This window comes from Triturus cristatus, unplaced genomic scaffold (genome assembly GCF_964204655.1).
Source record: "Triturus cristatus unplaced genomic scaffold, aTriCri1.1 SCAFFOLD_982, whole genome shotgun sequence".
Classification (NCBI taxonomy): domain Eukaryota; kingdom Metazoa; phylum Chordata; class Amphibia; order Caudata; family Salamandridae; genus Triturus; species Triturus cristatus.
The window spans coordinates 48,727-59,000 of record NW_028188143.1 but is presented as its reverse complement, the minus strand read 5'-3'; the positions used below and the strand labels follow the sequence as shown (position 1 = coordinate 59,000).

Below are 10,274 nucleotides of genomic sequence, written 5' to 3'. Positions count from 1 at the left end.
GATTACAGTGTTGTTATAGTTAGAAAATAGAATTTAAAAAACCTTAGAAATTCAGTAAAAGAAAAAAGTTACTGGGACTTTATACTTAGGCTCAGATGTTACACGCAAAACACCATGGATATTCAGCATTTATAGTTACCTGAGCTAACTATAACGTATGCCCCCGCACTGCACTTCTTATGATCTCGCCTAGTACATCACTCATGACATGATCAGTGACATCACTGATGACATCTCAAATGACATCACTGCTGGCATCATCTAGTGAGTGTAAGTGTTTTGTTAACATTTCTGAAACATAAAGATAAATACTAATCTACCCTATACGTTAAATTACTATACTCTCTCTACTACTGATGAGTAATACTATTTCTAAAGTGTCATCTGAGTGGCTGTGTGACTGTATCACTGTGTGAGTGGATGTCTGAGTGGCTGTATAGGCATGTGAGTGGGTTTGTACCTGGCAGCATGGCTCTGTCAGTTGATGTGTGAGTGGTATCCATTGTTGTTTTAAAATATGTTCCTACAGTGATGCTACATTTCCTAGGGTGTCCTTATGAGAAAAACAGTTGGAACACAGCAGCCTCAGCCACGTGTGTTCTGACATTGCAAGCCCTACCATGCTTGCCTTAACCACACATATGCCTTGACAGCGCATATGCCTTAACCACGCATATGCGTGGTCAAGTTGCTGGCTAGCTGGCCGAAGAGCAGGAAGCAGGAAGAGGAAGGATTGCAAGGCGGTGAGGTAAGTGGGGTTTTGGGGTGGTGGTAGTTTGTAGGGGATGGGGGTAGTTATGGGGGCTAGGATAGTTTTGGGGGCTTGGGGGTCTGGTAGTTTTCAGGGCTGGGGGGTCATGAGTTTTAGGGCTCAGGGTAGGGGACATAAAAGGGAATGTTTATAGGCTGGGGGGCCGTTGGGCTGGTGCAGGGGGCAGGCGGGGTAGGTTTTAGGTGGTAGGACTGGTTTTAGGGCTCAGGGAGGGTGGCTGGTTTTGGAGTACTTTTTAGGTGGCTGGGTTTTAGGGCTGAGGCCAGGGGACAGGAAAGGGGCAGTTTACAGTTCGAGGGGGCAGTTGGGCAAGGGGCAGGGGGCAGGGGGAGGTGGGGAAGGTTTAACAGGGTGGGGATGTTTTTAGGGCTCAAGAAGGGGGCTGGGGTAGGAGTAGTATTTTGAGGAATGGGGGTTGAATTTTAAGGATCAGGATAGACGTCAGGGTAGTTTATATGCCTGGGATGGATAGATTAGATGGTAGGGGGCAATTTTTAGGGATTAGGGGAGAGGGACAGGAGTGTGATCTTTACCACACATGTCCCTTTACCAGTCATGTATTTACCATAAAATTGCATGGTTAAGGCATGCGTGGTAAAGGCATGTGTCGTAAAGACACGGTCATGGTTAAGACCGCGTGGTAAGGCATGAGTTGTATAGGCATGCGATGTTCCATCACACAAACTCCATATGGACACTTTTTCCTGAAGACTGGTACACCAATGCAATTTCCCTTTCCGGGAAACTGGTTTTAGACATTTGTTTGCATCACTTACTAGCAGGTGTGATCTCCACCTACCAGTATGAAATAATTACCTCTTATCCCATGCTCTTCTGCCTTTAATATCGTATTACTCTTTTCAACTGATTGGCTCACTCAGAGAATTGACATAGATACAGGAATGGGATGACACAGTGTGCATATATATGTACGGTATAGTCACACCTTTAGTTATGAACTTGAGCAGTAGCTTATTGATCTGCCATTAAGTGGTCTCAATACTCCTGAGCTTGAAACACGGAAACTTTGACTTTAACTAAAATCACAGGAATCACCACTAATGTAGTTTTATCTTTTTAATTTTGTAAACAAACACTGTTGTATTTAAACCACTATCCTTGTCATCAAACAGAGCTGATTTTTTGTAAAAGGGATGGTGACATCTTCTAAAACTAGTGGATAAAATGTCATGTAACAACCAAGAGTCGTGAAGCCCTATCTCAATGGAAATATGCTATCAACAGCCCCTACTCATAATTTTTGTACAATGAAAAGACATGAGTAATATAAATGTATAATTTATATGATATAGATGTATATATATTTTCCTTACTGTAGCTCCGGCTCCTATGTTCGTAACACCTTTCTAGAGGACAAATAGAGGACAGCATTAGTAGAGAGGAAGGTGTAATACTATAAAATATGATTCATTTATAGATCAAAAGCAATCCATATGTGAGACCAACAGTTTTCAGCAGGAGTTCCCCTTCACACTTCAACGATATAGAATCAGAGCTAAAGCTTACCACAAGTCCGGTTAGTGCATTTCCAATACCGCCCTGGGGAACAAATACACATCAGGTTAGCAGGGAATGAGACACATTGTTAAGTCTTCTGCAGGCAATATATGTTGGCGGGACTTTAGCAGTGACATACCTATCAAAGGTGCAGCAGACAGTAAGGTTGAGGGGGGTACCTTCAGATTTCCCAACAATCATGCTGGCATATCTTGTTAAAATACATTATGAGAAGCAGAACAGGGGGGCTTAAGAGCCAATGGAAAGAGAGGATTGTTAGACGTACTTAAAACACAATAGTTTTCAAACTAACCAAGTTTTAGGGCAGAGACTAGAGACAGAGAGAGGGAGAATGTCAGTGTGTGTTTGTCAGTGTGGGCATGTAAAGATCCAGGCTTAAATTTGACAGTGACTTCACCATACCAGACTGAAAGCCTCTATACCCAATTATATACTACAAATACACCCCCCTCCTCCCCCCAAAGCTCCGCCCCTGGCAGCAGGTCCAAAGGATACTGAAAATTGTGAACAGTAGCAGCAGCATAGATTGTGACATAAATCTAAATATGATGTTTATATTGGTGAGGTGTAACGGACTATTCTGCAGGGAAAAGAGAAAACAGCAATACTGGGAGGAGGGGGTGGAATATTGTAAAACATGATTGCATTATCAGTCAGAATCAATCAAATGGGGCTATCTGTTTCTTGCAGGCTCCCTCGCCTGTGCTCATTCAAGGTAATGCTTACCGCAACTCCACCTAACACATTAGCAGCACCGCCCTGCAAGACAAAATAAAGAATAACTGAGCAGCTGGCTGATACACTGTAATGTCTGCTATCGGGAATCGGTGTGGGAGGGACTTTGGCAGAGGAATAGACATCAATGGGACAGCAGTTGCAGTGGCTTAAGGGGCCCAATGCATCTCAGACATGGCTGTTTTTACTAAACAATTGAGATTTTGGGGTTTGTTTTCAACCCTTGCATGTGGGCCCATGGCACCCTTTCTGCACCACTGGAATTTGGTATCTTATGGGCCCACACATGCATGTTGTGTTGCAGTAGAGTCAACATTGCAGTTATTGTATTTATGATGAAGAACAGTAGTGGCAGGGTAGATTGTGACACACTTCAAAACATGCAACAGATATGGTCAAATACAACTCAAGCATGGAAATATAATTTCTTCAAAATAATCCCTAATGCACCTATAGAATATGATTTAAATTTGTACCACGATTCCGGTGACCAAATGTTCCGCACCACCCTGGAGGAGGTAAAAAAGTCTGAATTAGAGGGGAGAACAAAACCTGTGTTGCAAAATTTCATTAAGTGCTGTAGGGTGGTCTGTCCTGTGAGAATCATATGTAGCAATGAGCATTTGTTTCACTGTGATTAACACTGCTCTATTAATTACCACAGAAAAATGACCGGAAAACAATTTTAGCAGAGAAGAATGTTGCTCACTCCAAAACATGAAGGATGACCACCTCTCAAGGCTCAGATGGAATTGTTTTTTGCACTGGCATAATTAGCAAAATTTCATGTCATTTTTTATAATCAAATGTGAACTATTATGCCACATTGCATGATTACATGTTGTTAGGAAATTTTGCCATTTGTAGTAAATTTGGTTACTGTGAATGGGCAGGAAGAAATCGAATGACATAATGAAAGCAGTCTTTGTTTGCAGATTTTTGCACCATTTAATTTCCATCAGAGCAGAATGCATATTCCACTGATCTATGAACATATTTTAAATCAAAGTTGCATCCACCTGCTAAAGTTCAAACGCCACCCTTTGCAAGTAACATATCAGCATTGACAAAGTGAGAGTGACAAATTGCGAAACCTATCAGGAGATAGATACCATGTAAATGACAAGAGTGGGGTTTCTATATATTCAGCAGTGGTATTTACCTCTCTCTATGATCTTGGCCCCGTTATGGAGGCCTGTATTGGAGGATCAGGTATTTCTGTGAATGTGACACTTGAATGCGGACAAACCGTCATTTATGAGTAAAAATATTCACTTGTGCTCACGCATGGGGTTGCACATACTTAAATTCCTCCAATGAGGCAGAATGTCCTGTAGGAATAACTCTGCTCAATAAGAAATGTTATGGTTAATCAAGGCCAAGGGATTTCTACCAAATGAATGTCCTTGAAGCGTTGTGAGTACTCACAAACGTTTGTCAGGCACGTTCCCATTAGGAGATTTCTGATTGAAAACCACTGTTCCTCATGAAAAGTTGCAACTATTCTTTATATGTGAAAGTTTATGCAGGTGATTCATCGTGAGACTTTTCAGTCGCAGGCTCATGAAGCAGGGCTAACATTCTATGGTCCGACTACATGGGAGCAGATTTGCTACACTGACATTATATTATCTGTAAACAACTTCTTTTCTGAACGTAAATTCACATTTTGCAAAGAACAAAGGTGAGTTTTCAATGAAGAGCAATGTATTACACACCCATGCTCAACATAGGACTGCAAATACATTTCTGAAAGGGGCATGTTTAAATGTCAGGATATGAAGGCAACTCGTAAGCATAAACATACAAATGTATATTCGAGACCTTGATGAATTCGGCGATTCTGACCATCACACACTTTTACATGAATGTGTAATGTAATAAGAAAAGTTAAGGGTTGTGTTTTCTAAATTTAAGTCTTAATAAAAGTGCTAGGACTGGACCAAAATGACCACATTATTGTCTGTTTAATTATTCCCTCACAAGCAGAATGCCCATACTGAATAATATGTAATGCAAAAGGTTGAGACTAATACAATGTTTTGCAAAAGCATGCAGTTTAATGCACTTTACATAATTGACTTTAAATAATAATGAAATCCTTATGCAAGCACCAAAATGAATGATGTGACTTCTAGACTTTTGTTCTCAGTATTGATGTGCGCATAACAGAGGACTTTGGGCCTAATTTAGAATTTGGCAAATGGTATAGTCTGTCACAAATGTGACCGATATCTTGCCTACCATATTACAAATGCCATTGAACATGCTGTACGATAGCCGACTGAAAAGGCAGTCCCTTCAGGATCTCCTGGTCTCTGGATCATCGTTCTGGCATGGATCACAATGCAGCCCCTCCATCTAGCCACGCATGTTCCGGAGTTGAGTGAGACTATCGCTCGATCTCCCATGGCAGACAGTGGAGCCCAGGATCATGGAATGGGGCATTACAGCAAGAACAATACAACAACAAAGGAGAGGGGTAATGCAGGAGACCACCATCTTGGCGGTGAAGCCCACTCCAGCGGGAGGGTGGTGTGCTTTGTGGCCCGGCCTGGGCTTGTCTGACGTGTGCTCCCGGGTCCGCTGATGTGCTCCCCCATGCCCAGTAACCAGTACATAGAAGGCTGCTGAGCACCATCGGGTGTTTAGGGAGGCTGCTGCTGATCTTTGGCCTTGTGACTCCGGGTCCAATGCCAATGCACTGCTGTGCCCAGCCAACTGGTACCAAGGACTCTATTTTGGCTGACATGGAGGCCCCAACACAGTGCCAAAGGTGAGCCGGTGTGCCGGTGGCCCCCTCTAACTTGGACATCCCTGCGACCCAAACCACTCTGACGCTACCCCTCCCACATCTCAAACCCCAGTCTATGTGCTGGGTTCAGCAAAACTGAAGCAAACTTCTGTACCCCCATCGACACCCTACAGGCCCCCGGGCATCTCTGCTGCTGCCTTGGAGAGGTTTTGGCAAACGGGACTACGGTTGTGAAAGACATCTGAACTTCACCAGCTCTAGGATTCCTCCAGGAATGCAGCCCATGAGTGCAACAGCCCCTAAAGGCCTGCCTGAATGTGCCCTTCAAGAACTCCAGCAATGGGCAGATCATGCTCTGTAAAAATGTGATATATATTTGTCCAACCCTAATCGCTTCAACTCTTCTTAAAATGTAATCATGGGTGAATTTGAATCTTGCATATATGTAACTGTAGTAGACATTTGTACTTACTACCATTATTACGTGAGTTTGGATTTTTTTGTTTCGTATATTTTATGTTATTCGAGTACTCTGAAGTCCTTATATAATGTAACTGATTCTATTGTAAAGCACTCTGACACCTTCGGGTAAAGTTTGAGCTATATAAAAACGCATAAATAAATCAATCAAATGTGACAGATATGTGACAGATATCCTTTCCTCTTATTACACGTGCCTTTGGATATAAAGTACTTGTAATAGGGTGGACAAGACATTAGTCACATTTGTGAAGCAGTAGCCTGGCCGCCGAACTCTAATTGAGGCCTTAACCACTAGAGTTGAGTTTAAAACTCATTGTACAGAATGGACAATATTGGAGAGACTTCGGAGCAGGTGGTCGATATTCCTCACTTTCTTAATAATAATTGCAGAGGTATATTTCTTACCATGTAAAATTGTTTTAAACCAATTATTCAACTGTACATAGTGTGCGTGTGTGTGTGTGGATGCATGTGTGTAGAGGGGTTCAAGGAGGGCTAGTACTCGGAGGTGTTGCAACGCATATAAATGAGAGAGTTTGTGACAAATTATTTTTTAAATTAGAGACTGATCTTACCACAAGGCCTCCTGCTGCATTAAGAATGCCTCCCTTCAGGAAAGAAACAAGAAACAATTAAAGAGGGAAACCTTTCACCTCACCACACAGAAATATGAAACTGCATATGAATAGCATTTTCAGCATTAGAACCAGGCAAGTTTAGAACAATAATGGACAAAGACAATAGAATTAGAAGGTTTAAAGGACATTTTTACAAAATGATGACAATGTAAATGTCAACACGAAATGTTGGGATGTATACTTGTATTTTTAATGATGCTCATGTCTTCCTTCTCCATGGAGCTAAACTGGTAGAGATTCTAAAGAAGGATCCTAACACCATTGAAATATTGCATCCAAGCCCCTAAGCTTTCCTGCAATGATGCTGCCCAAAACATTCTACCAACTTGCAGGTATATTCACACCATATAATATCTGTAGGGGCAAACCCTATGTGTTTAAACAGACAGAACTAATATCATGTGGCAGTGTTGCTTTACTCTCTCTCTCTCTCTCTCTCTATCTCTGGGTATATATATATATACATATATACATGAATATATATATAGTTATGGGTTGTGGCCATGACAATACCTGCACTTTAACCTTTCTATGTTTCAATGATTTTCTTGGGAAAATATATAACATCTAATCTTTTTGGGAGGGTACAGCTCCCCCTCTCCCACCTCATTTGTTTTAACCCTCTCCATCTTTCTACCTATAATCGAGGAATGTGTGTGTGTGTGTGCATGTATATATATACATATATGTATATATATGAATATATATATGCAAAAAATGTAAAAATCAAAGGTTAAAGCTTAGTTACAGTTAAGAAAACTATATTTAACCTTTCTTTTCTATGTTCCAATGTTTTTGCAGTTTAACTTTTGTTTGTATAGAAACAAAAGATTAAATACAGTTTTCTCAACTGTAACTAAGCTTTAACCTTTGATATATATATATATATATATATATATATATATATATATATATATATATATATATATATATATATATACATATATATATATTCACTTAAAAAACCATAGGTTTCACACACGTTATAGTTAGGAATTAGCATTTAAAAAACCTTGCAAATTCACTTAAAAAACCATAGGTTTCACACAGGTTAGAGTTAGGTGGACATTTCCCTCGTAAAAAACCAATGAAATTCCCCCGTTATAGTTAGTTCAGATAACTATAACTCGCACGCCCGCAATCCACTGCTGATGACGTCAGATATTACATCACTGATGACAAATGTGTCTTTCTGAAAAATAAATATTTGTAATATATGTATAGCTAAAGATTAATGGAAGAAGACATGGGTAAATAAGTGTCTAAATACAGTGATATAATATCTGGCATCATCAGCAGTGGATTGCGGGCGTGCGAATTACAGTTATCTGAACTAACTATAACGGGGGAATTTTTCCGAGGGAAATGTCCACCTAACTATAACCTGTGTGAAACCTATAGTTTTTTAAGTGAATTTGCAAGGTTTTTTAAATGCTAATTCCTAACTATAACGTGTGTGAAACCTATGGTTTTTTAAGTGAATATATAAATATGTATATATATATATATATATATATATATATATATATATATATATATATATATATATATATATATATATATATATATATATATATATATATATATATATATATATATTTATATATATATATATGTATATCTCAAAGGTTAAAGCTTAGTTACAGTTAAGAAAACTGTCTTTAATCTTTTGTTTCTATACAAACAAAAGTTAAACTGCAAAAACATTGGAACATAGAAAAGAAAGGTTAAATATAGTTTTCTTAACTGTAACTAAGCTTTAACCTTTAATTTTTACATTCTTTGCATATATATATTCATATATATACATATATGTATATATATACATGCACACACACACACACACATTCCTCGATTATAGGTAGAAAGATGGAGAGGGTTAAAACAAATGAGGTGGGAGAGGGGGAGTTGTACCCTCCCAAAAAGATTAGATGTTATATATTTTCCCAAGAAAATCATTGAAACATAGAAAGGTTAAAGTGCAGGTATTGTCATGGCCACAACCCATAACTAACAGAATAGTCATACAAACAATAACATGCACACCACTAACAATGCGTATGAATCCACAATATTTATGTCAATAAATAATATCTCATACAAACAAAATGTAATTAAATAACATATAATCAAATCAATAAATGATTTTTCATTCATAGTTGCTCCTGTCAGAGTGTGGGGGGTGGACAAGTGACATGTAATCTCATCTATACTGTGGTTTACCACCATTGAAATTACATCTTTCTTATTTAGGGTGAGCTCATGAGCATGGCATTTGGTTTTTAAGTTAAGGTTTGCATATAAAAGTGCCTGCAAGTGTCTGAAAAACAACACATTAGCGCTCTATTAAACGATGAATGATTAAATTATTTACTGAACATCAGTAACATTTCAACCGGAAACATTCACAAAAATAGCGGTATCAAAGCACAGAGCAGTGGGGATGAGGTGTATATCCTAAAATATTCAACAGCTAGTGATGGGTACATTATACCAGTAGTCTAGATAGCACTGGAGAAGACATCATTAAATAAACATTCACAGATTAGGACGTTGTATCTGGGGAGTGTACTTTGTAACTGATTAATTTCCCAGTTAATGGTAAAAGAATGAATCACAATCTTTCAGCAAATTAATGTGCATTTTCCCCAAATATGAGTACATAATTATTAAGGGAAGCCTGATTCACAAACATCAACGTTAAAAAATATGATGTGGGTTCTCAGATCTTTTTGTTGTTACATGTTAGGTATACAGCCCAGATTTAGTCACACAAAAGTGAGACAAACTCAGCACAAAGTATTGTGCTATACTTTACTTTCCAACTCAAATAATGATTTGCATTGGAATGTTGCCTAAAATTACACGTTGTGCTTCTTTGCATCAAGAGGATTTACCATGGGTGGTACATTGGAATTCCCATGCAACCGTCTATGAGTTTTGACACAGCTCCTTTCGTACTAACATTTGTAGACAAGTATTTGTGCCAAAACTTTATGCGTCTTCTAGGCCTGCGTGAAAGTCACAGGAACAGACATTATTACCACTCTGCAAGTATTCTGCACCGTACAGCACACATAGGAAGCTGGAACAGTATTACAGCATGGTTTTTGTACTGGAAGGGTCCCTTTCCAGTACATAAACTGTGCTTGACAGAACCCCCTTGCACTGTGATGCAAGGGTGTGAGCTTTGACGGATGGCAGTCCAAAGTGAGCCAGTGTGGGGTGAGAGGAGAACACTGCCATATCTCAGTATACATGGTGCTCTTCTGTTCTCCTCTTTCAGTCAATGCAGCCACACTGCTCTGCATGAAAGGTTAGTAAATCCGGCCTGTGATGAATACCTAACACT

General features: G+C 39.3%; 1 protein-coding gene across 1 annotated transcript in view; it reads right to left on the bottom strand.

Annotated features, from left to right (window-relative positions):
- Nucleotides 1-1,995: 1,995 nt before the first annotated feature.
- The window catches only part of LOC146769585 (uncharacterized), a 36,551-nt gene continuing 28,272 nt past the window's right edge, over nucleotides 1,996-10,274 (bottom strand). Inside the window, exons 11-15 of the mRNA XM_085640496.1 lie at nucleotides 6,860-6,892; nucleotides 3,523-3,555; nucleotides 3,038-3,070; nucleotides 2,300-2,332; nucleotides 1,996-2,139 (exon numbers count right to left, since the gene is read on the bottom strand). Of these exons, the coding sequence (XP_085496622.1) occupies nucleotides 2,011-2,139; nucleotides 2,300-2,332; nucleotides 3,038-3,070; nucleotides 3,523-3,555; nucleotides 6,860-6,892 (261 nt within the window). The 3' untranslated portion in view covers nucleotides 1,996-2,010. The remainder of the gene's footprint in view (nucleotides 2,140-2,299; nucleotides 2,333-3,037; nucleotides 3,071-3,522; nucleotides 3,556-6,859; nucleotides 6,893-10,274) is intronic.